This window comes from Astyanax mexicanus, chromosome 22 (genome assembly GCF_023375975.1).
Source record: "Astyanax mexicanus isolate ESR-SI-001 chromosome 22, AstMex3_surface, whole genome shotgun sequence".
Taxonomy (NCBI): Eukaryota; Metazoa; Chordata; class Actinopteri; order Characiformes; family Acestrorhamphidae; genus Astyanax; species Astyanax mexicanus.
In genome coordinates, this window is record NC_064429.1 from 9,363,400 (window position 1) to 9,389,406 (window position 26,007).

A 26,007-nucleotide genomic window follows, 5' to 3' on the forward strand; every position below is an offset into this window, starting at 1 on the left:
AATTAACATTTCAACAGCATATTTTACATTACTTCTGATAAAAAAAAGTCTAATAAACATCTAAAATGAACAGTTCCAAAAAATTCAGTTTTTTATTTGGCATGTTATGGCTACTGCACCTGCGCAGATCTCCACAGTGAAGGGGTTTGTCAGTAAGTCAAAGCAGAGAAGCAGACTTGAGGCTTTAAACATTATTGATTTATTAGCAGCAGTGATGTACTGATGGCAGGAAATCAATTATTAATTTAAACATATCGGTAATTGTAAACATTTGAGGTTTTGTCAAATAGTAGCTAAAATTAGGGCCTTAAAAATCAATTTATACTTTTGTATTGACATAAAATACAATATATAGGGTGCTAAAGTAACGTTGCGGGTGTGATTATGGTAAGCGGAGGTATTAGCTTGTGTAAATGAAAAGGGCTGATGGGGATTATGTAGGAAACGTAGCCTTTACTTTACCTGACTGACCAATTAGGAGCAGGCTGTGTAAACGGCGGCGCACGCAAGCTGAGTTTTTCGGTAAATGTTTTTGGTAAATGTCACGCTGGTCTGCAGCTGCAGCAGGGGCCTGAGCTAGCGGTGATGTACTGTGTGTGTGTGTGTGTGTGTGTGTGTGTGTGTGTGTTCTGACAGTGTTCTGGCTTCTCACAGCCTGTGATTTACTCTGCATTAGTCCTCCACCCTCCTCTACTGCGCTCTGTAGTGATGCTCCACATCTAATCTGATGGAGCTGAAATAAATTTAAACCACAGACTTGAGTTTTAAATTATACACAGTAAAACCACAGTGTAAACATGTTTTAGCTCTCTGGGAGTTTTTCTAACAACCCTGTATGTGTGTGATTTATATGTGTTTGTAGGTAAATGGGATTTAGTTGTGGTGGATTCCCAGATTGAGCGTTATTTACCCTCTTGGTGTTGGATTGGATCATAGACTGTGTATAGCTGGACAGAGCATCGTCTCTCAAAAGTGAAGCCACCACAGGTCGGGCGCCCCCTGCTGTTCGGTTTCAGAAAGCTGTGTAAACCCCACCCTTTCCCATAGGTTTCAATAGCAAAACAGACAACTTTCAATCACGTTTTTTTCTAATATACTGTAACTCGACCTCCATTATTTAAATGCAGCAGCTAGTGTAACCTCTGCTTATATTGTCAAATTTTTATATCCCCACAGAATTTGGTTTTTAAAACGTTATTCAGCTCTATTAAAAAGGTGTGGTTATTGTAAAAGGGCTGGTTATGGGTGGGACCAATAACAGACCGTCAGCTCAGTTCCGCTCCGCTCTGCAGCCTGTGACCTCGAGGCAGCCCTCAGGGGCAGGGTTATTTAAATGAGTAGGCTGTCTCTCCACAGTCTTTCTCCCTCCTCTGGTCTCTACTGCGCAGACTCAGGTATCAGGATCGCAAACATGGAGGAAGATTTTGGCTTCATTTTCATTAAATGAATGGGAACGAAGACACAGCGTCCATCTTTTTTTACAGTCTCTGGGTTGAATGGTGGATAAGGGTCTCCACACAAGATTTATTGTGTTATTGGAAGACCACTGCTTTTTTTTGTGTTTTTGATGGTCTCTGTTGTTCAAAATAAAGCTTAGATAGGATAAAAAAATATTTTTTAAATTTATTCTGTGGTGTAGCTCACATTTTATGATGTTTTATAAATAGAAGAAGAAAAGTTCAGAAACAAATACAAAAATACGTTCAAACAAACTTAAAACAAATTAAATAACAAGTTTGAGAGTTGTTTTAGCCTGTGGGTTAAAATGTGTTAACACTGATGAATGAGAGTTACATAAAAGTAGTATATGACTCCATACAGTGTTGAATTTACTCACAATTTTTATTTTAAAATTAATAATGAATTTCGTAATCAGTAACATATTTTTATTAATTTTTTTATGCAAATTAATTACGCCACCAAGTCTTACCCCCAACGTCCGCTGTAATCTGCCCTGCCCCCACCCAACGTTTAGATTTTTTTTCTGGAGTAGTTCGTTTGTGGTGAGAATGTGATCTGGTCTCGATCTGACCCAGCTATCAAATATACTTCTTTTTAATTGAGCTAAACTGCTGAAAAGGCACAGTTTAATCTGATATATTAGCCAGATAATATACTGTTATGAACAAACGCTGTATCTGCTGCTGCTCCGTGCTGTTTACACACTAAGAGTGCGGTATGTGCAGCGTTCACTGCTCACATCCGTGCTGCACATACTATTAAAAACACTTTAAAAAAAGCACAGAGGCAAATTGTCAGCGTTCTGTGTTAAAGCAGCTTCACACTGCATAGGTATACACACCGGAACACTGGATAATTCGGCTTGTACTTAGATCTCTTATTGTCATGGCTTCCAAGATTTTAACACCTTAATCAAACCCATCTTTTTGAGAAGATCACAGCCAATAGCACTGAGTTTCTTCTTCATATCAAACCTGGTAGTGTAGCGAACCTGGTGAAATCACTAGTGAAGATGACACTGGAGTGAATATCTTGATTTTTGGGCCTCAAGTTGTATTCAAGTAATTATAGACTTTGAACTGGTCTTCAAATGCAGGCGACTGCTTCTGATTGCTCTCAGTTCTGATCACCACCTTTTTTAAAGAGACCTCTTTAGACCTTGATTGGTTCCAGCTAGCTTGGTTCTTGTTTGTTCTGAGAACTCTAGCTGACTGCACTTGATACTCATCATCATCTGATTCATTCTGAGACCCTCCCCCTCACTGTGATTGGTTCTAATCACTGCCTCGTTTATTCTGATTGGTTCTTGTTTCCTCCTCTAAAATATCTGTGATTGGTCTTAATCAGTGCCTTGTGTTATCTGTGACCTCTTTTTGGCATATATAAACTATGAGCACTATATAAACTTTGAGCACTTTTATGTTGCAATGGGTTTTGGGTTGCAAGTGGTTGCAAATCTTGCATGGGCCCTGAGCTTAACACTCTGGCGAGTGCCCTAATTCTGTGATGCAACAGTAGGAAACATATCCAACACCAATCCCAGCACCTCAGTTTAATTACTGAAGGACTTCAGGCACAGATACAGTACATTTTTAAACCATTGTGGCACCACACCTTTAAACGTGGTAGAACATTTTACTTATGGAACTTGACAACTGGAATCTAATACTTGAATATATAGTGCTGTGCTAGCTGATATTTCTAAAGAACATCCAATCCTGTCTTTGTAATGGAAATACTAAGTGGAATCAGTTGACTCCAAGCTGCAATGGAGATTTTGATTGCTCCTGCTGCTGAGTACTCCGTAAATTTGCTCAAATCATTTTGGAGAGTGAGGGATGTTTGTGTACTAAATTGGGAATAAACACTTCCCTTCCCTTGGTAAACGAGGGTTTTATTGCTCTGCCAAGAAAATCCACCACCCTATACCAATAAGAGTCTAAAGTAGGTAACAACACTTCATTTCCCTTGGTTAATTCTGGTTTTATTTCTCGACCAAGCAAGTCCACCACTCTACGCCAATAAGTGTCTGGTCAAGACTCCATACTCTTCATTCTCGTATCTTTGGTCCAGATCTATGGACTTTTCCGTTTTGTCTGAACCAACAGTAGAAGAATTGAAAAAATCAAAAAAACAAATCTAGCCAGATTGGAAATTGACTACATAGTCAGTGTGCTGTGCTAGCTAATATTTCTGAAGAATCTTAAATCCTGTCTTTTTAATGGAAGTAACAAACTGACCAAGTATGTCAGTTGACTGTTTGAGAAATGCTGCTCCTCTGTACCTCTGTACATTTGCTCCAATCAGTTTATAAAGTGAAGGATGTTTGTGTACTAAATTGGGAATCAACACTTCCCTTCCCTTGATAAACTAGGGTTTTATTGCTCTGCCAAGAAAATCCACCACCCTATACCAATAAGAGTCTCTGGTCAAGACTCCGAACTCTTCATTCTCCTACCTTGTTTGGTCTAGAAGGCCAGAAATGTGCTGCAAACCACAATTCAGACCAAAGTACCAAGATTTGCTCAAACAAAAAGAGGTGGTCTCAGTTTGAATCAAATTTCTGAGCAATAAAAGAAGTTAAGATAGACGGTCATTAACCATTAATCAATTCAATTAAAAGAAGTAAAAGAAACTGACTTGTACCACAATACGACTTCCCAATTAATTATGCTGGTGATTCTGTATCTGCTGTAACTGTAGATTAACCCTTATTCATAAACAGAAATAAAATGTATCTGAGGGGAATCTGTTACATTAATTTTTTATATATAATCTTATTTCTATATTTTATTTTATTTTTCCCGCAAGTTTACACGGCCAATTACCCAACCCACTCATTAGGACTCCCCCCATGATTAGTGATGCCACAACACCAGGAGGGTTAAGACTAACGCACGCCTCCTCCGACGCATGTGAAGTCAGACTCCGCCTCTTTTTGAACTTTTGCCCAGTAGCATCACAGCGCTAATGCTCGGAGGAAAGCGCAGCGACTCGGTTCTGATACATCAGCTCACAGATGCAGCCTTGTGCTGATCAACATCACCCTAGGAGTGATGAGGGTAAAGAGCGCCATCTACTGTACTGTACCCACCCAGAGAGAGCAAGGCCAATTGTGCTCTCTCAGGACTCCGGTAGCGGATGGCAAGCTGCGTGAACAGGATTCAAACTGGGAATCTGTTACATTCTGGCAAAGAGGCAGAAGTGTACAGTATACAATGTAACAAACCAATGAAGGTTGATTTCGACTCTTTTGTTGCTTTGATGGTTTAGTCGTGAAAGCAGCACCGCAGAAAACTCTACGTTTATATTTTGTATCAGAGGTTATTATCTGTATTAACAGGTGAGTGTAGCTCGAGGAGACGTGCCGTTTTTATATTGGTATATATTAGAATTCTCTGCCGGCAGGTCTTCTGTCGCCACTGCAGAAAATAACCTCCAGCTCCTGATGGACCTGCTGGGTTTTATCTGCTGCCACGCTGTGGAGATTGCTCAGCTGCCTGCGTGGTGGTCAGTGATAATGGAGGACCCGATGGGGGGCAGGTGGGGTGGCCTGGCTGCCTGTGGAGGATTAATTAACACCACGACTGCAAACACATTTACTCACCTCACCTGCAAATATCAGCACCACCGTTTACCACCACCACACATGATCAGATACGGGTTTTAGCCCTGGATCATTATGAGCATGACCCCTTTTTAAGCTTAAAGCAATGGGGGATTGTTGCAGCATCCTGATTGGTTCCTGCATGGGGGGCTGCAGTACCAAAACAACAGGGATGAAAAGAACTAGAACTGTAGCCAAAGTATTTGGACACCCAAACATTTTTACCTTATAATTCATATCACCTCCTCAATGGTCCTGAGATACTTCCCAACCGTGATAGATGGGTTCATCCAGGGATGTCCCTCTGACTGTGATTGGTTCTAATCCCCACCTTGTTTGTTCAACCCACTCCACCCTAACAGCAGTTGATCATAATCATTGCATCAATCACTGCTACTAGGTTAGACAACAATTGGTTCTAATCCCTGCTTTGTTTCCTCATCAATGAATTGTTTGTTCTAAAACCTCTCCCTAGCTCATGTTCACTATACTTGTTTTGCAGCCTCCCCCTGACTTTGATAGGTTCTAATCCCCACCTTGTTTGTTGGGTGAACACTCTGTGACTGCGATTGGTTCTAATTGCTGGACCTTTTGTTTGGAGAACTCCCATGGTTGCAATTGGTTGTAGGATTCTTCCATGGCTAATATTGGTTCTAATCCCCACTTTATTTGCTTAGTGACTTGTTTTAAGACCTCTCCTTCCCTTGTCTGTGATTGGTTCTAATCCCTGTGCTTTTTGATCTGAAACACCCCCCACTGTCTGCAATTGGTTTTTAAATCCAATTTTGAAAAATCCCCTTGTATGTGGTTGGCTCTAATTTCCGTTGTGCATGTTTTATGATCTCTCCTTTACTTTCCCAGACTGTGATTGGCTCTTAAAATCATCTATTTACTTAATCCAAGCCTGTACAGAAGAAAGCTACAGTAAATAACCTCATCGCTGTGTGTGTGTTGGTCTGGTGGTTGGATGTCGGTGGTGTTTGGTTTATGACCCCGTGGCTGATGGTCAGTGCTGGTTAGACTGTAGCAGTAGTGCTCCCGGCAGCGCTGTGTGTTTTATTCCCAGCACTGAAGAGCCATTAGCACGGCCAGAGCCGCTGCATTTTTAATAAGAGGAGCTGCCGGGGCCGGGGGTGACTATACACACACACACACACACACACACTAAAACACACACACACTTATACACACATACACAGTGTCATTTCCTGGGAAGGATTGAATTCTGGGTTGGGCTTGGTTTGGATATTGCTTTGGAAACATCAAAGACTGCTGATTAAATTTTCCTTATTAACTATACATCCCTCTCTCTCTTATTCTCTCTCTCATTCTCTCTCTCATAGTCTCTCTCTCTTATTCTCTCATTCCCTCTTATTCTCTCTCTCTATCAATTCAATTCAATTTGGCTTTATTAGCATGACTGTTTTGAAAATAATGTTGCCAAATTTTATGTTTTATGTAGGCGGATGTATGTGGATGTCTGCTATATATATTCTATAGATATATATTTTATCTATTTGTTTTTTAACTCTTGATGGAGGGGTGTGTGCAAAGTGTGTTGGGTTATTCGTGATGTTTTATTTTGTGTCTATATGTTTCTGTTCTTTGGAAAAAAGGAAAAAACCATAAAAATATATTCAAAAACAAAAACTGAAGCTATAGTAAAACATCAATGAAAATATTAACAGAAACATCAATACAAATAAACAATTATAATAATAACAACAACAATAACAATAGTAACAATAACAACAATGATAACAATAGTAATAATAACAACAATAACAACAACAGTAACAATAACAACAGTGATAACAATACTAAAATAACAACAATAATAACAATAGTAATAATAACAACAATAACAATAGTAACAATAACAACAATTAGAATTAGAATAGTCAAGTTTAATAATGAACTGTGGTTTAATGGGGAGTTACTCTATCTCCCTCTCTCTCTTTATCTCTCTATTTTCTCTATCTCTTTCTCTCTGTCTTTCTTTCTCTCACTCTCTCTTTCTTTATCTCTATCTCCCTCTCACTTTATTTTTCTCTCTCTTTAAAATGCAAATTTCAGGATCAGATGGCTTTTTTACACTTTGGTTTTTGAGTGTTTACTTGTTTTAGTTGTTACAATAAAAGTGAGTTTTAAAATTCTGTTCTCTTTATCTCTCTCATTATCTCCCTCTTTCTATTTTATTTTCTCTCTTTCTCTCTCTTTTAAATGCAAATTTCAGGATCAGATGGTTTTATTGATGTGGCTGTTTTAAAGCTGAACATATTTGTAAGATAATAGCAGAGCAGGGCCGAGTCCAGCATGTCTAACCTATAACACAGTAACACCACATCATCTATAATAGTAGGATTAACTAGCGAGTTACTAGCTAGAATGCAACAGTTGCAACCCTGCATTATGATTTTAGGGAGTGTCAGTGTGTCTTTGCTATCATAACGACGTGAAAAGTACACGTTGTGCAGCTTTAAATGCGCAAAAGGAATGTACTAATTCTCTTAATTAATCGTGGGCTTTTTAAACGATGCAGGTGGAAGGCATGAAAATACACTGTTGCTGGGGTGTAAGATAGCAATAAACATCACGACATACTTTACGCCCCCATAACACTGTCGTTCCTGCTGTCTCTATGTCTCTCTCTCTCTTCTGTATTTCTGTATTGATTTGTCTGAATGTGAGTCTGAGTGAAGATCCTTTATCTCCATTCACTAAACATCTGCTCACTCTTTCTCTATCTCTTATACACACTCACACACACACACACACACACACACACTCGTGCTCTCACACACACACACACACACACTCACACCAGCTGTGTATAGTAAAACCATTAGAATCGTGGGAATTTGTAGAAAATTGTAAGAAAGACAGAAGGGCTTCAAAGTAAACTAGTTTGTGTGTGTGTTTATGTGTGTGTGTTTGTGTGTGTGTGTGTGTGTGTGTGTGTTTGTGTGTGAGGGCCACAGGTGGTGCTGTATCCTCCTGCACCTGCAGCTCTTTCAGATTCTAATGCTTTAATGCTTCAGATGATTTTAGAAACAAGAGCAACAACAAGGAGGAACACACCTCATTCATCTGTGTGTGTTTGTGTGTGTGTGTGTGTGTGTGTGTGCGGAGGACACTTTGATATTTCCTGCTGTCATGTTTTAATTTTAAAACCCTATAAATAACAGTATTTTTCCATTATAAGGTAGACCAGATTATAAAGCGCATTTTAAGCTACACTAGTAAGGAACATGGGTGTTGCCATATTTCCCTTCTAATTCAGCAGGTCTCTAAGTTACGTAAAGCTAAGCTAAGTAAACAAAACTGTGGTAGTCATTGCTATGCTAACCTGTTTAGGAGAAAATGATTAGCTCTGCATTTGTCTTGTAGTCCTTCTGGGCTCCCAGTTTTCATGTGGTCTCCATCTATGAAGTGCATTGCTGATATATTTACTTGTGTTCCACTCTAACTCTAATAATGCAGCTTTTTAGAAGGATGCTGAGGCAGCAGCTGCTGTGTTTACCTGCTGTTGTGTTCTATACCTGGCAACCCAGACAATTATCAGCACTACATTTGTCTTGTAGTTCTTCTGGGCTCTAAGTCTCCATCTGGTCTCCATCTATCAAATGTATCGCTGATATATTTACTCATTTTTCACTCAGACTCTAATCATGGAGCTTTTTAGATGGGTGCTGAGGATGCAGCTGCTGTGTTTACCTGTACCTGTTGTGTTCCGTACCTGGCAACCCAGGGACTGTGGACTGGGGAAGGGGCAGAAAATGGGATTAGAGACTGAAACACAATCAAATTTCTGCTCCATAACAGACAGTTAAAAGAAGAATACTAAGAGAGTGTGTGTGAGAGAGTGAAAGAGAGTGAGAGAGAAAGAGTAAAAAGAGAGAGTGAGAGAAAGTAGCACTCTCTTTCTCCAATAGAAGGCGAGAGGAGCTAGATATGATGAAACAGAGAGAATGAGTATAATGAGAATGAGAATGAAGATGATGACGATGAGGATGATGATGATGATGATGATGAGGAAGGTGATGATTGGGTTAGAGTGGAGCTCCATCAGCGCCGGTTGCCATGGTAACGCAGGTCTTCTCCCTTGACCCAGTGTGAGCAAAGCCACAGGATCAGTCCTCTGAGAACACCGCCACGTAGCACTGTGTGAATCGAATCGAATCGAATCGAATCGCCTTTATTGTCATTATAATTTGCATTACAATGAAATTGGATTTGCTTCTCCAAAATGCCTTTGTTGTATAAATTAAACAGAAAAATAATTTAAGTTAAAAGCAACAAATTTAAAATAGACAGAAATTAAATGTAATAAAAACAAGATATACACTGTACAATCTATCCACAAAATATTGCACTTCAAATATATTGCACACATTATATTACTCCTGGGGTTTAAAATTGTACGTTTTTGTTTGCCATTGTTTTTTTATTGTTCAGTGCAGTGATGGCTCTTGGGAAAAAACTGTCCCTGAGCCTACTTGTCCGAATTTTATGTGACCTGTACCGCCGGCCTGAGGGTAGCAGGTCAAACAAATAGTTGCTGGGGTGGGATGTATCCTTGGTGATACTGTCAGCTCTGCTAATGTAACGAGAGGTAGCAATATCCTCAAGGCTGGGCAGGGAACAGCCAGTGATCCTTTGGGCCGTGCTGATCACCCTCTGCAGCGCCCTTTTGTCTGCTGCTGAGCACCCCCCGTACCATGCCGTGATGCCGTACGCAAGGATGCTCTCAATGGTAGCTCTATAGAACAGCACCAGCAGCTTCTCCTCCAGCTTGTTCCTCTTTAAGACCCTCAGGAAGTGGAGTCTCTGCAGAGCTTTCTTCACCACTATATTTGTATTTGCAGACCAGGAGAGGCTATCGGTGATCTGCACACCCAGGAACCTGATAGAACTGACCCTTTCCACACAGACCCCATTTATGTGAAGCGGGGCTGGATCAGCCCTGCCCTTTCTGAAGTCCAGAATTATTTCTTTTGTTTTTGTAATGTTCAGTGGCAAGTTGTTTGCAGAGCACCACCCTGTCAGCCGATCTATCTCATCTCTGTAATCAGACTCATCTCCCCCTGAGATGAGCCCAACCACAGTGGTGTCATCTGCAAACTTTATGATGGTGTTTGAGAGATGGATCGGGGAGCAGTCATAGGTGTAGAGGGTGAACAGGAGAGGGCTCAGTACACAACCTTGTGGGGAGCCTGTGCTAAGTGTGATAGTGGAAGAAAGATGGGGACCCAATTTCACAGACTGTGGGCGGTCTGTGAGGAAGTTCTGTATCCACTGGCAGATGGATGTGGAGATGCCCAGAATTTTGAGTTTCTGTACCAAAATCTCCGGAATAATGTTATTGAACGCTGAGCTGAAGTCTAAGAAGAGCATTCTTACGTAACTCCCCCTGTGCTCCAAATGACTCAGCGCTGTATGAAGTGCAATGTTGATGGCATCTTCTGTGGAGCGGTTTGCCCTGTAAGCAAACTGGTGGGGGTCCAAAGTGGGAGGTAGACAGACTTTGAGATGTTGGAAGACCAATCTTTCGAAGCACTTCATGATCACTGGCGTTAGTGCAACAGGCCTGTAGTCATTTAAGCTCTCCACTGCAGACTTTTTTGGGACTGGAATGATGGTGGAAGATTTGAGGCAGGATGGGATAATGGCCTGTGACAGGGACAGATTAAATATACAGGTGAAGACCCCTGCCAATTGATCAGCACACACTTTTAGTACTTTTAGTGTGAGTGTGTGTGTGTGTGTCAGTGTGTGCGTGTGTGTGTGCCACTGTGTAGTGTCTGAACATAATGTACAGCCCTCTTTATAATCTTTGCTACAAAAAACATCTTCCCTGATAAGCCCCTGCCTCTGCCCAAAAATTAGCATTTCTAATGAATCCAATTAAGAGTGATTAAAGTTCACATTAATTAAGACTTATTTAGACATATTTTTACTTTTAGGGAAACATTATATTTGGGAGTTGCAATAGCACTTACATCATCAATGAATATTTATCAAGTGCACCAGTACCTGTTTCAGTCATACATACTCAAACCATGATACCCCCGCCACCATGTTTCACAGATGAGATGTTAAGCTGCAATGAATTTTAATAGTAATACAAAGTTAGTCTTAGTCTCTCCTGTTTATAAGACATTTTTCTAGACTTCTGCTTTTTTTTTTACCTTTTTACACACACACACATACACACACACACACTCTCACTGGGAAGGATTGAATTCTGGGTTGGGCTTGGTTTGGATATTGCTTTGGAAACATCAGAGACTGCTGATGAAATTGTCCTTATTAACTATACATCTCTCTCTCTTATTCTCTCTTGCTTTCTCTCTCTTTAACTCTCTCTCTCTCACTAACTCTCTCTTTAGCTCTCTCTCTCTCCCACTAACTCTCTCTTTAGCTCTCTTTTGCTTTCTCTCTCTTTATCTCTCTCTCTCTCTCTCTCTCGCTAACTCTCTCTTTAGCTCTCTCTCTCGCTTTCTCTCACTTTAGCTCTCACTTTTAAGCTCTCTCTCTTTCTCTTTAGCTTTTACTTTCTTTCTCTCTCTCTCTCTTTCTTATTAGCTCTCTCTGTTTATATTTATTTATTTAATTTAATTTATTTTTCCCTTTAAATTACTTTTACTTTTATTCTTTAAGTACTTTAAATACAGTACTTTTACACTTTTACTTAAAGAGTAAAAAGCTTGAGTTGATAGTTCAGCTTCTACAGAAGTATTTTAATCCCTGTATTTAATCCCTGTATTTGTGTGTGTGTGTGTGTGTGTGTGTGTGTGTCATGGGCGTGGTAGTGGGGGGAAAAGTGGACCTGACTACCCAGGGCCCGAGTAGGGAGAGGGGCCCATGAAAATCCTGATTTTTTTTTCGCTCACTTTCCTTTGTTTACTGGCATGGATAGGGGCCCATTAACATAGAGGGTGTACAGGGCCCAGAATTTGCTGCTACACCCCTGGTGTGTGTGCTAGAGTGTGAGTTATCCTGGTGAACAGCGTGAGCTCCTGAGAGTTCCTCTGTCCATATGGTTCACAGCAGTCTGATCACTGACCTATCACAGCGCAGAGCCGCTGCACCGGAGCCACTGCTTCAAATACCGCTCTCCGCTCTGCTATAAAATAATCAATTTCTGTTCTCCTGTTTTGTTTTGTGTGTGTGTGTGTGTTGTGTGTGTGTGTGTGTGTGTGTGTCTAGCTGCGGTGGAGGCGTGTGTGCTGCACGGGTTGAAGAGGAGGGCGGCCGGGTTTCTGCGCAGCAACAAGGTGGCGGCTCTCTTCACTAAAGTGGGGAAGAGTTTCCCCCCGGCGGAGGAGCTCTGCCGCAAAGCTCAGGACCTGGAGCAGCTCCTCGACAACAAGTATGAAAACATCTACTTAACATTTACACAACGTCCACACAACATCCACACAACGTCCACACAACGTCCACAAAACATTAACACAACGTTCTTCCTCCATAATCCTCAAGGGGAGGCTTTGGGACACAGTCTTCCAATGTTTGGTCAGATTAGTCAGTTGTTTGGTAAGATGTTTGATCAGATGTTTGGTCAAATGTTTGGTCAGATGTTTGGTAAAATGTTTGGTCAAATTAGTCAGTTGTTTGGTCAAATGTTTGGTCAGATGTTTGATCAGATGTTTGATCAGATGTTTGGTCAGATGTTTGGTCAGATTAGTCAGTTGTTCGGTAAGATGTTTGGTCTGTTGTTTGGTAAGATGTTTGGTCAGATTAGTCAGTTGTTTGGTAAGATGTTTGGTCAGATGTTTAATCAGAGTAGATCTCTACAGACCTCCAAACTTCATGTAGCTTTAGATTAGATCAATACCAGTAGAGAGTAGAGAGACTCAAACCTCACATCACCAAACACAGCAGTGCAGAGCAGCGCAGGATTCTCTTATTAATTCTCTCAGTGTAAGAAAACTGTGTTTTTTCTTAATGCCCACCAACAGACCGGAAATGGCTGTGACAGTTTTTTGTGTGTGTGTGTGTGTGCGTGTGTGTGTTAGAGTGTGTGTGTGTGTGTGCGTGTGTGTGTTAGATTGTGTGTGTGTGTGTGTGTGTGTGTGTGTGCGCTCTGGTGGAATTTGTGCACTAAGGCTTTCAGCCAATTTATCTGTAATTGTAACAAAGCAAAAAGCTGCCTTTCATCCAATAATCCAACCCAGCATCCCTCACTTCCTGCAGCATCAAAGACTCAGAAACACTCTTTATTTATACATCTCTCTCTCTCTCTCTCTCTCTCTCTCTCTCTCTCTCTCTCTCTTTCAATATATCTCTCTTTTGCTCTATCTTTTTCTCTCTTTCAATCTATCTCTCCCTGTCTGTATCTCTCACTTTTTTTTTCATTTGCTTTTTCTTCTATTTCTTAGCTATCTTTATTTATTCTCTCTCTTTTGCTCTCTCTCTTTCAATATCTTTCTCGTTTGCATTCCCCTTCTTTCAATATCTCTCTTTCTATGTCTCTGTCTGTCCCTCTCTTTTTCAATACCTCGCTCTGTCTCTCTTTTTTATTTTTCTTTCTCTCTCTTTCTCTCTCTCTCGCTCTCTCTCTCTCTCTCTGTCACTCTCTCTCTCTTCTTTTGCTCTCGGTCTTTCTTAATTCTTTTGCCCTCTTTTTCTCTCTCTCCTTCTCCTTTCTCTCTCACTCTCTTGTCTCGTTTTTTTTTCCTCTCTCTCTCTCATTGCATTCTCTCTGTTTTCACTTTCTGTCTGTCTTTTGTTCGTTTTTCTTTTTACGCTTTTTGTCTCTTTCTCTCCATTTGCTCTTTCTGTATGCCTTTCATTTTTATTTTGCTCTCTCTCTTCTCTCCCGCTCTCATTTCACTCTCTCTGTTTCATTTTCATTTTGCTCTCTCTTCTTTCTTTCTCCCTCTCTCCTTTCTCTCTCTCCTTGCTCTCTCTTTTTTCTCTCTCTCCTTTTTCTCTTTCTATCTTTCATTTTTCTTACGCTCGCTCTCCTCTCTCTTTCTCCACTTACTTTTGCTCTATTTTTATTCTCTCTCTCTCTCTCTCTCTCTCTCTCTCAGGCGGAGTCAGACAATCTCGTGTGATAGCTCGCGTAAGCTTCCTAAACTGCCGAGTCTCTCCAGTCAGCCGGTCCGACACCTGTGGATCCGCACGGCTCTGATCGAGAAGGTTCTGGATAAAATCGTGTTGTACCTGGTGGAGAACAGCAGGTAACTGATCCACTTTATATATTTAACACATTAAATAAAGTGTTAAAAAGTAAAAAAATAATTCTAAGAACAGATAAAGCCAGACTAGCAAAACCATATATAAACCTGTCCCATTCCTTTAAAAAAAATATATGTCTAAATGTATCTCCTCTATTTGGAAGAACGTTTGTTATACGAGGTGACTAGTAATGCCCTCAACACTAGGAGGATGAAGACCAGCACATGCCTCCTCTGATACCTGAATAGCCAGACCCTCCTTCACCAGGTAGCCAAAGCTCTGATACATCAGCTAACAGATGCCTGTGCTGGAAAGAGCACTACCTACTGTACCTGTACCATCCCAGAGAGAATCAGCGTGACCTACTGTACTCTCTCTCTCTCTCTCGGACTCCGGCTGCTGATGGAGAAGATCAGAGATTCTAATCGGTTACAGCACGTTAGTCCACTAGTGCACTCAGGTTCAGGAGCCCCATCTGAGATTCTTTTAAAACCAGAATTAACTCGTACCACAATGATGGAAAGATACGATTATGGAGAATGAAATGAAGGGGTTGTGCTGTGAAGTCTGTTAAACATGGTGTAGGTAGTGTGGCTTCCAGTAGAACTGTGGTTCACTGGGGTTTATTGATTGCGTGCTGTTGATGGCAGTATTAGGATAAATATACGTGTATACTGTATGTGTATCTGTCGTATTGTTGGATTTTAAATATTTTGTTCAATCTCTTTTGTTGTGTTTTTTTTCAGTAAGTTTTATGAAAAAGAGGCGGTTCTGATGGACCCGGTGGACGGCCCCATCCTGGCCTCACTGTTAGGTACCTGTTCCCTCGTTACACTTGATTAAACTTTACGTTCAGCATAATTAAATTTTTGATTCAGTGTAATAAATGCTGTAATTACTCCACAGTGGGGCCGTGTGCGCTGGAGTACACTAAGATGAAGACGGCTGATCATTTCTGGACGGACCCCTCAGCTGATGAACTGGTGCAGAGACACAGGATCCACAGCACCCACTACAGGCAGGACTCGCCCACCAAGAGACCCGCCCTCTGCGTGAGTGAAGCTAATCATCACCCACCAAACCCTCCAACCATCACAGCACACCTGCTCAACTAAGTGTAGAAAAAAATTATTTTATTATTAGTGTGTGTTTGGTAGAGAGTGTGCAGTGTGTAGTGTGTGTTTGGTAGAGAGTGTGCAGTGTGTAGTGTGTGTTTGGTAGAGAGTGTGCAGTGTGTAGTGTGTGTTGGGTAGAGAGTGTGCAGTGTGTAGTGTGTGTTGGGTAGAGAGTGTGCAGTGTGTAGTGTGTGTTTGGTAGAGAGTGTGCAGTGTGTAGTGTGTGTTGGGTAGAGAGTGTGCAGTGTGTAGTGTGTGTTGGGTAGAGAGTGTGCAGTGTGTAGTGTGTGTTTGGTAGAGAGTGTGCAGTGTGTAGTGTGTGTTGGGTAGAGTGTGCAGTGTGTAGTGTGTGTTGGGTAGAGAGTGTGCAGTGTGTAGTGTGTGTTTGGTAGAGAGTGTGCAGTGTGTAGTGTGTGTTGGGTAGAGTGTGCAGTGTGTAGTGTGTGTTGGGTAGAGAGTGTGCAGTGTGTAGTGTGTGTTTGGTAGAGAGTGTGCAGTGTGTAGTGAGTGTTGGGTATAGAGTGTGCAGTGTGTAGTGTGTGTTGGGTAGAGTGTGCAGTGTGTAGTGTGTGTTTGGTAGAGAGTGTGCAGTGTGTAGTGAGTGTTGGGTATAGAGTGTGCAGTGTGTAGTGTGTGTTGGGTAGAGTGTGCAGTGTGTAGTGTGTGTTTGGTAGAGAGTGTGCAGTGTGTAGTGAGTGTTGGGTATAGAGTGTGCAGTGTGTAGTGTGTGTTTGGTAGAGAGTGTGCAGTGTGTAGTGTGTGTTTGGTAGAGAGTGTGCAGTGTGTAGTGTGTGTTTGGTAGAGAGTGTGCAGTGTGTAGTGTGTGTTTGGTAGAGAGTGTGCAGTGTGTAGTGAGTGTTGGGTAGAGAGTGTGCAGTGTGTAGTGTGTGTTGGGTAGAGTGTGCAGTGTGTAGTGTGTGTTGGGTAGAGAGTGTGCAGTGTGTAGTGTGTGTTTGGTAGAGAGTGTGCAGTGTGTAGTGAGTGTTGGGTATAGAGTGTGCAGTGTGTAGTGTGTGTTGGGTAGAGTGTGCAGTGTGTAGTGTGTGTTTGGTAGAGAGTGTGCAGTGTGTAGTGAGTGTTGGGTATAGAGTGTGCAGTGTGTAGTGTGTGTTTGGTAGAGAGTGTGCAGTGTGTAGTGTGTGTTTGGTAGAGAGTGTGCAGTGTGTAGTGAGTGTTGGGTATAGAGTGTGCAGTGTGTAGTGTGTGTTTGGTAGAGAGTGTGCAGTGTGTAGTGTGTGTTTGGTAGAGAGTGTGCAGTGTGTAGTGTGTGTTTGGTAGAGAGTGTGCAGTGTGTAGTGTGTGTTTGGTAGAGAGTGTGCAGTGTGTAGTGAGTGTTGGGTAGAGAGTGTGCAGTGTGTAGTGTGTGTTTGGTAGAGAGTGTGCAGTGTGTAGTGTGTGTTGGGTAGAGAGTGTGCAGTGTGTAGTGTGTGTTTGGTATAGAGTGTGCAGTGTGTAGTGTGTGTTTGGTAGAGAGTGTGCAGTGTGTGTTTGGTAGAGAGTGTGCAGTGTGTAGTGAGTGTTGGGTATAGAGTGTGCACTGTGTAGTGTGTGTTTGGTAGAGAGTGTGCAGTGTGTAGTGTGTGTTTGGTAGAGAGTGTGCAGTGTGTAGTGTGTGTTGGGTATAGAGTGTGTGGTACTGTAGTAAGATGTAACCTGTGAGTGGGTAAGACCTGTGTTTAATCACACAGATTCTGGTACAGATCTGGCAGCAGGAGGACGCTCGGAGATTCAGGCTGGGAGTTTGATCTGATTGGCTGGTGGTGAAATGCCCTCGGCCTGCTTGTCAGAACACACGTCTCGATCTCGTTAACATGAGAAGCAAATGAGACGTGAGCGTTAAAACCTGCTGCCTAAGCCAATTCTTCCACTTCAATTACGACTAAATAGAGCTGAGACTGACGGAGGCATGCAGCGTGAGGCATTTTAAACGCCTCTGATGGAGAATAGACTCACGCAATTTAGCGCTGATGGACACCTACTAGCAGCTGATAAGGTCAGACTCTCAGATAATCAGATTTAATCCAGTCTGCTCTCCGGCCTGCGCTGGATTTCACCCGCGGCCTGATCCCGTAAATTTTTATTCATCTATTTTGTAAAAAAACAGACTGTTTCAAGGCATTTGGGGGCCCCAAGCAAAACGTACCCCATAACATTCAGACAGAGTGCGGCTACAAATATAACTATATAAAACTCAGTTCAGTTAAATAAACTTAAGATAAGTAAGGACATGTGAAGTTAAATCAAATATCATCAAATATAAATGATAGGTTTATCTGTTTTAGTGTTAAATACAGTGATATGTAAAGCTGGTGTGCATGGATACTGCTGAACATGTTCCAGTCTGGTTATATTCTACTGTCAGTAACTAGTTGGAGGCGCCCCCTTGAGGTGGATTCTGGCAACAAGTGTTTTTTTGCACTATCCTGCATTGATCATCACATAATTAAAAGGGGTGGTCATACAGTTTGTCATTGCGTTCATAACCAGTCATAACCTGTTTATAAAATAAAAATAATGTAACAAAAATTAAAAAGTTTCAATGTAGTAAATATACCACAAAATTAAAGTGTTTTTTTTTTTTTTATTGTACACATACAAACTGCAAACATAAACAATGATGCAAAAATTTACTCTACCAAAAGCAGTGTGTAAGACTGGTGGAGGAGAAAATGATGCCAAGATGCATGAAAAAAAACTGTGAATAAAAACCAACCAGGATTATTTCACCAAATATTGATTTCTGAACTCTTAAAACTTTATGAATATGAACTTGTTTTCTTTGCATTATTTGAGGTCTAAAAAGTTTGGGAGAAATGTTGTCTGTAGTTTATAGAATAAAACAACAATGTTCATTTTACTCAAACATAAACCTATAAATAGCAAAATTAGAGCTGTATAATCAGTTGATAAGTTGATAGAAAGAAGTTTTCTTAGAAATTGTTGCCATTTTTGCAGTCCTTCATTCTAAAGAAAAGTCTAAATCTAAAGTCTGCAGCTTTTTCTATTTTAAACTCTCCTGCTGAGGGAAGTTTTGGTCATTTTTGTATGTTGCGAGTGTCTCTTCTCTTCTGAGAGTTTCTGTCCTCCCGCTGATCTTCTCTCACTCCATAACAGCTTCCCTCACAGCGCTCATCACTTCTTAAAACCCGGTGGCCATGGCAACGGGCCGGACACACAGCCGAACGTGGCTGTGAGCCAGAGATGGACAGATATTACACGAGGCCGCATGCAGCGTCTTCTCTAACGCACCATTACCCGCTCCGCTGTAGCGCTGAGTCACTCTGGAGACGAGTAATGAAAATGTGTAAAAATGAGAGTATTTTTATAGTTTATGCTACACTGAACTTAATATGATGTACTGGCCGAATCAAACTGCTGGAACAAAAGCGTGTGTTATGTATTCATGTATTAAAATGAATTTATATTTATATGTGTGCACACATAGATCCAGAAAAGGCACTCCAGCAGCAGCATGGACGAGCGCCCATCTCCATCACCTTCTGCCAGGGACTACGTGGAATCACTGCACCAGAATTCCAGAGCTACGCTGCTGTTCGGCAAGAACAACGTCCTCGTGCAGCCGGTAACACCAACACGTCCATCACTCAGACACATTTATACCAATATATTCATAATTATAGCATGAATAATCTGATATATGGAAGCATGGGCTGAGACTTGTCATCATCCATGTGGCTGATGTATTATACTCAGCAACCGGGGTGTTAGCATATGTGGCTTGGGCTAATTCCCATATTATACTCAGCAACTGGGCTCTTAGCACATGTTACTTGGCATTTGTGGCTTGGGCCTGTTGCCATATTATACTCAGCAACCGGGGTGTTGGCACTTGTGGCTTGGGTCAATTGCCATATTATACTCAGCAACCGGGGTGTTGGCACTTGTGGCTTGGGCCTGTTGCCATATTATACTCAGCAACCGGGGTGTTGGCACTTGTGGCTTGGGCCTGTTGCCATATTTTACTCAGCAACCGGGGTGTTGGCACTTGTGGCTTGGGCCTGTTGCCATATTATACTCAGCAACCGGGGTGTTGGCACTTGTGGCTTGGGCCTGTTGCCATATTTTACTCAGCAACCGGGGTGTTGGCACTTGTGGCTTGGGCCTGTTGCCATATTATACTCAGCAACCGGGGTGTTGGCACTTGTGGCTTGGGCCTGTTGCCATACAATACTCAGCCATTGAGTTGTAGGCACAAGCGGCTCGGGCCAATTCACGTAAAATACTTTGCAACCAGTGTGTTGATACTTGTAGTATGAGCTGATTCCCATATTATACTCAGCAACCGAAGTGTTGGTATAAGCAGCTTGAGCTGTATTATACTTGGCAACCGGGGTGTTGGCACAAGCAGCTTGGACTGATGCCAATATTATACTTGGCAGCTTGGTTGTTGGCATATGTGGCTCAGGCTGATTCCTATATTATACTATGTAACCGGGGTGTTGGCACATGCAGCTTGGGATGATTCCCATATTATACTCTGCAAAAACTGTGTTGCCACTTGTGGCTTGGGCCAATTGCCATAATATCCTAGAGAAAGTGTTTTTGGCCAATTAGCATATTATTTTCATATTATACTCAGTAACAGGGGTGTTGGCAGATGTAGCTCAGACTGATTTCCATATTATACTCAACAACCAGTGTGTTGTTGGTACATGCGGTTCGGGCTGATTCCCGTTGGGTGCCAGAGTGTTGGCATTTGCGACTTGAGCTGATTCCCTTATTATACCCAACAACCGGGTGGCTTAAGCCAATTCCTATATTATACTTAGCAACCGAGGTGTGGTAAAAAAAAAGCTTGGGCTGTATTATACTTGGCAAATGGGGTGTTGGCACAAATGGCTGGGGATACTTTCCACATTATACTCGATTACCAGGGTGTTGGCCAAGCAGCTCAAAACCGATTCCTATATTACACTTGGAAAACTGAGTGTTGGCACATGCAACTTGTTGGCTTAAGCATCTTGGACCAATGCCCATATTATATTCTTGGCGACTAGGGAGTTGGCATATGTGACTCAGGCCAATTGGCGTATTATACTGGGCAACTAGTGTGTTGGTACTAGCAGCTTGGGCTGTATTATACTCTGCAACTGGGCTGTTGGCACATGCAGCTTGTCACTCAGGCTTGGTGTGTGGCATCCAACCCGAAAACGGCCCGAGTGATTTTTCCTCTCTGGGTAAATATCATAAGCGAACTCCACAGCGAGCTCTGAGCAGAAATCCGTGCTCTATTCACACAGAATCATTCACATTAGACGAGTACAACCACAAAACATCTGTCAGCCGCGCTCGCCTCCTCTCCCTCCCACAGAGAGATTAATAATGAACGAGAGAACGCCGTGGCAAATGAGCATCTTCCCCTGCATCTCTGTGCAGCACAGTGATGAATAATGAATGGAAAAACAGCTGCATCATTTATCCGGCGTTAACCTTAGAAAGCATGCTGAAAGAAATGCTTATACAACCGGCTGAACGCCTACATTTATTGGTTACATCATTTTTTCGGATAATATTGAAATATTAAAATGCTGTAGTGTGTATTATATTATATTATATTAGAAGTGAGAAGAGGATTTAGGTTCCAGGCTGCTGCTGTTAACCGTGGTTGCTGTGGTTTTCTCAGAGGGATGATATGGAGGCTATCCCAGGGTACCTCTCTCTGCACCAGACGGCTGAAGCTATGACTCTGAAGTGGACGCCCAATCAGCTGATGAACGGCTCTGTGGGAGACCTGGACTACGAGAAGAGGTGAGGACCAGAACGGACATGTTTAACATGTTGATCTTTCTTAACATACTCCCATACGCCATGTCACAATGATTACATTAACGATATATTAATCATACAATATCTCTATACAGCTCTAGAAAAAATGAAGAGAGCACTTCAGTTTCTGAATCAGTTTCTGTGATTTTGCTATTTATAGGTTTATGTTTGAGTAAAATGAATATTGTTGTTTTATTCTATAAACTACAGACAACATTTCTCCCAAATTCCAAATAAAAATATTGTCATATAGAGCATTTATTTACAGAAAATGAGAAATGACTGAAATAACAAAAAAAAATGCAGAGCTTTCAGACCTCAAATAATGCAAAGAAAACAAGTTCATATTCATAAAGCTTTAAGAGTTCATAATCACAGTTTTTATGCATCTTGGCATCATGTTCTCCTCCACCAGTCTTACACACTGCTTTTGGATAACTTTATGCTGCTTTACTCCTGGTGCAAAAATTCAAGCAGTTCAGTTTGGTGGTTTGATGGCTTGTGATCATCCATCTTCCTCTTGATTATATTCCAGAGGTTTTTAATTTGGTAAAATCAAAGAAACTCATCATTTTTAAGGGATCACTTATTTTTTTCTAAAGCTGTTTTTTAACCTGACCATAAGAATCAAATAGAATTATTAAGCAAAGCAATTGCTATAACAAAAAATATATAAGATTACATAATAAAACTAAATCATTTGAGGCTTAATCTCTGTCTGGTAATCTGACTCTTAATGCGCTGAAGAGTCAGAAGAGGTTACTGAAGGACTCAATTGCAGTCGTGTAGTGATCTTTCACTCTTGAGAAATGGATATGATGATGATAATATGGTCTGGAGTCTGATGATTGATTAAGTTATTGATAATATGATCTGGAGTTATTGTAATATAATCAGGCTGGGCGTTATTGACTGTGAGCTCTGCTGATTTGTTGCAGTGTGTACTGGGACTACGCCATGACCATCCGTCTGGAGGAGATTGTGTATTTGCACTGTCATCAGCAGGGTAAGATACAGCAGAATACACCAGATTTTATTCTGAAGATCTGAATATAATGGATTCTAGACGAAATATGTATATAATATAAACCTAAATACCATATAAATATAAATCCTAGAACCCAGGAATGTTTAGATGTGTTTAAAAAAGTTAAACGATGAAATAATTTCTACGAAACCAATGACTAATTACAGCAAAGTCATATTGCAGCAGTGTTTCCTCTAATGTTAGGACTTTTTTTAGAAGAGGTGGCAGATTTTAGCAGCATCACTTATCATCTCACTGGAAGATATATGCTGTACAGGACTAGTATAGTAGCGTTAGCTTTAGCATTTGCTTGTTTACCAAAAGAAAGACTACTCTTTTTTGTATAAAGTCCCTTCAAAAAGTATTTAAACAGTAAAACCGATTCTTTTATTTCTGCTGTAGATTGAAAACATTTGGGTTTGACGTAAATAAAACAAATATGAGACAAAACTTCACCATTTCAGCTTTTATTTCCATGTATTTACATCTGGATCTCTACCAGGAATCCACCATTTTTTCTTGTGAGCAAAAGTACTGCAGCAGATAAACTAAATTAAAGTAAATTAAAATTAATAATACTTAATATTTAGTTGCAAATCCTTTGCTTGCAGTAAATGCATCAAGTCTGTAACCCACTGACATGCAAGCCTAAGCTATGGCACTACCTTCACTGTGTTTCACAGATGAGCTCCAAACCTTAGCTTTTCCATCCCATTCGTAAAGTTTAATGCTTGCCGTATCAGTAATAATAACCGTAATCAGTCAAAATCCAGCCTGGTCTTCCTGTTCTTCTTGTTATTCTGGTGAAGCCTCTGTACTTTAGCAGTAAATGAGCGCGATTCTTTCACTCCTGCCCTCTTGAGGTTGTTGCTGATGCTGCTAACAGTTATTTTAGGGTCTTTATTTACAGCACGCACAATGTTTCAGTCACCAACTGCTGTGGTTTAGCTTGATCTGCCTGTTCGATATCTGTTACCTAGTACACCAGTGATGACTTTCTTCTTCAGGACATTTGAAACGGTTGTACTGACTAGCTATGGCCAATATTTGTGCTCTATAATGGTTCTGATTGATTTTCTGGATCTTCTCTCAGCTTCACAGTTGCTTGTTTTACACCTATAGATACACAGTAGTCTCATATTCTCATATCTTTCAATGTCAAATCCAAATGTTTTCAGTCCGCAGCATGAAAAACACTCAAAGAAGTGTAGCTTCAGAGTTGTTAGAGGATTGGGACGGAAGCCTGAGGAGCAGGAGATTTATGAATTTAGCTGTGTTGGCTTAATGAAAGCCCTTGGGTTCTTCTCTCTCTGATTCACAGCTTTAAACAGCCAAAACCGCGGAGACAGGAATCGCGTTTAGCACGTTTAAAAACACTTTTCTCAGATTAAAAAGCAGAAAATATTCAGAGAGAATTGGCATCATCAACACCAGCGCTCTGAGATAGAACAGGGTTTAGGTTTAATTTGATTAAACCGTGATCTTGAATTGAATTTTGGATTTTGTTTCTTGGGCTCCAGTTATGATGTGGTTTTCTGTGGTTTTATTTACCAAATACATCATTATTATCATTATTATTATATTGTTCCACCTGCTGCAGCTGCTTAGGGTCGTGTTGGCAGCATGCAAAGAAAGACAAAAAGTGGTCCAGCAGTCTAAAGCTCTGCCACTATGATCGGGAGATCGCTGGTTCGAATCCCGGTCATGTAGCTTGCCATCAGCTGCCGGAGCCCTGAGAGAGCACAGTTGGTTTCTCTCTCTCTAGGTGGGTACAGTACAGTAGATGGCGCTCTCTCTTTCCCCTCATCACCCCTAGGGTGATGTGGAAAAGCACAAGGCTGCGTCTGTGAGCTGATGTATCAGGGAATAATTTCATACACTTTTATCATTGTTTTAATTGTTAAAAAAAAACTCAGGTAAATTAACTTTTCCCTGCTTTTGGCTCTTTTTAATTGAATAGTAAACTTGCTGATAGAAATCTTTAGGTTGTGGTTTAGAGGACAGTAACAAACAAAAACGAAGAAAAATGAAGTTGAGCTTAATCTCATTTCAGTCCAGTCAGATCCAGAGATTAATCTGATTCTCAGGGTTGATTCAGGTCATAATAATTCCTTATTAAATTTCATCTCCTGAGCTGAAGCTGGACTTAAGTGACCACGACACAGTGTATTATTATGTGTATTATTGTGTGTATTATAGTGAGTAATAGTGTGTGTATTTTCTGTGTACCATTATGTATATTATGAAGTGTGTTATTATATGTTGTTATTATAGTATTATATAAATATTAATTTATTATTAATTATTATTTATTATTATTATTAATTATCATTCATTATTATTAATTATTAATTGTTATAAATTAAGTTTTAAATATTTAAGTTAAAAACATTAATAAAGCACCTACGACACATAAATAGAAAGAACGGTGAAAATATCTTTTTTAACATAATAAAATAATATAGAAAGTAAGTTTATTAATGTAATGTTATTACAGCTAAATAGTTATTATGTTACATGCAATGTTATTAACAGAAATCTTTAACAGTATAAACTAATGTAGAATTTCTATTAAGTATACGACAGAACACTGTTGCCCTTTCTATTTATGTGTTGTAACTGCTTATTAATGATTTATAAGCTAATTAATAACCATTAATAAACTTCTTTATAAACTGTTTATAAACCCTTTATAAAGAAGCCTTATTTTTAAAGCTGTACCTCATTATGTATATTATTATGCGCATAGTTGTGTATTATTACTTTGTGTATGGTTGTGTATTATTATTGTGTGTGTTGGATGTGTATTATTATGTACGTTTGTGTAATATAACTGTGTGTATGTGTTATGTGTATTATTATGTAAATTATTACTGTGTGTATATATTATTGTGTGTATTGTTGTGTAATATAATTGTGTGTATTGTGCATATTATTGTGTGTGTATTATGTATATTATTGTGTGTGTATTATGTATATTATTGTGTGTGTATTATGTATATTATTGTGTGTGTATTATGTATATTATTGTGTGTGTATTATGTATATTATTGTGTTTGTGTGTTTCAGTGGACAGTGGTGGGACGGTGGTGCTGGTCAGTCAGGACGGGATACAGAGACCCCCGCTCCGGTTCCCGCGGGGCGGACACCTCCTGCAGTTCCTGTCCTGCCTGGAGAACGGCCTGCTGCCCCGCGGCCAGCTGGACCCGCCGCTGTGGTCTCAGAGGGGGAAGGTGAGTGTGTGGTGGTGTGAGTTGGCCGGGTGCCAGTGGAGAGTGTTTCATTTAGTTCAGGAGATAAAGGTACTGTAAGACAGATAAACACTGCAGAGGAATCACACATCCTTCTGCACTCATGTTATACTGCGTCAGGACACTGTGTAGCTAGTTGTTATGATCTGAGGGTCACCGGTTCGAATCCCGGGTCGTGCTGCTTCTCCATCAGCAGCCGGAGTCTGAGAGAGAGTGCAATTAAAAGCCATGCTGTTTCTCTCTGGGTGGGTGCAGTAGGGGGCGCTCTCTCCTCTCATCACTCCCATTGTGATGCTGGTCAGCTCAGGCGTCTGTCAGCTGATGCATCAAGAGCTGGGAATCTTGCACTTTTCTTCTGATGCTGTATCGTTGTTTAATATTACTGACAGTTGGAAAAGAGGCGGAGTCTGACTTCACATGTATTGGCGGAGGCATGTGCTGGTTTTCACCCTCCTGATTTTGGTGGTATGTCTAGATTGTGTAACTGGCCTTCTAAATTGGGTAGAAAGTGGGCTAACATTTTGAAAAAAAATATATATCTAAATTTTTGCATGTCTCGACTGCCCCTAT

General features: G+C 40.8%; 1 protein-coding gene across 3 annotated transcripts in view; it reads left to right on the plus strand.

Annotated features, from left to right (window-relative positions):
* Positions 1 to 26,007, plus strand: part of sgsm1a (small G protein signaling modulator 1a) — an 83,047-nt gene that overhangs the window by 36,207 nt on the left and 20,833 nt on the right. For all 3 annotated transcript variants that reach the window (XM_022666246.2, XM_022666245.2, XM_022666247.2), the window contains exons 4-11: positions 12,281 to 12,443; positions 14,110 to 14,259; positions 15,004 to 15,071; positions 15,164 to 15,309; positions 18,818 to 18,955; positions 21,017 to 21,141; positions 22,098 to 22,165; positions 25,256 to 25,419. In XM_022666246.2, coding sequence (XP_022521967.2) covers positions 12,281 to 12,443; positions 14,110 to 14,259; positions 15,004 to 15,071; positions 15,164 to 15,309; positions 18,818 to 18,955; positions 21,017 to 21,141; positions 22,098 to 22,165; positions 25,256 to 25,419 — 1,022 coding nt within the window. The remainder of the gene's footprint in view (positions 1 to 12,280; positions 12,444 to 14,109; positions 14,260 to 15,003; positions 15,072 to 15,163; positions 15,310 to 18,817; positions 18,956 to 21,016; positions 21,142 to 22,097; positions 22,166 to 25,255; positions 25,420 to 26,007) is intronic.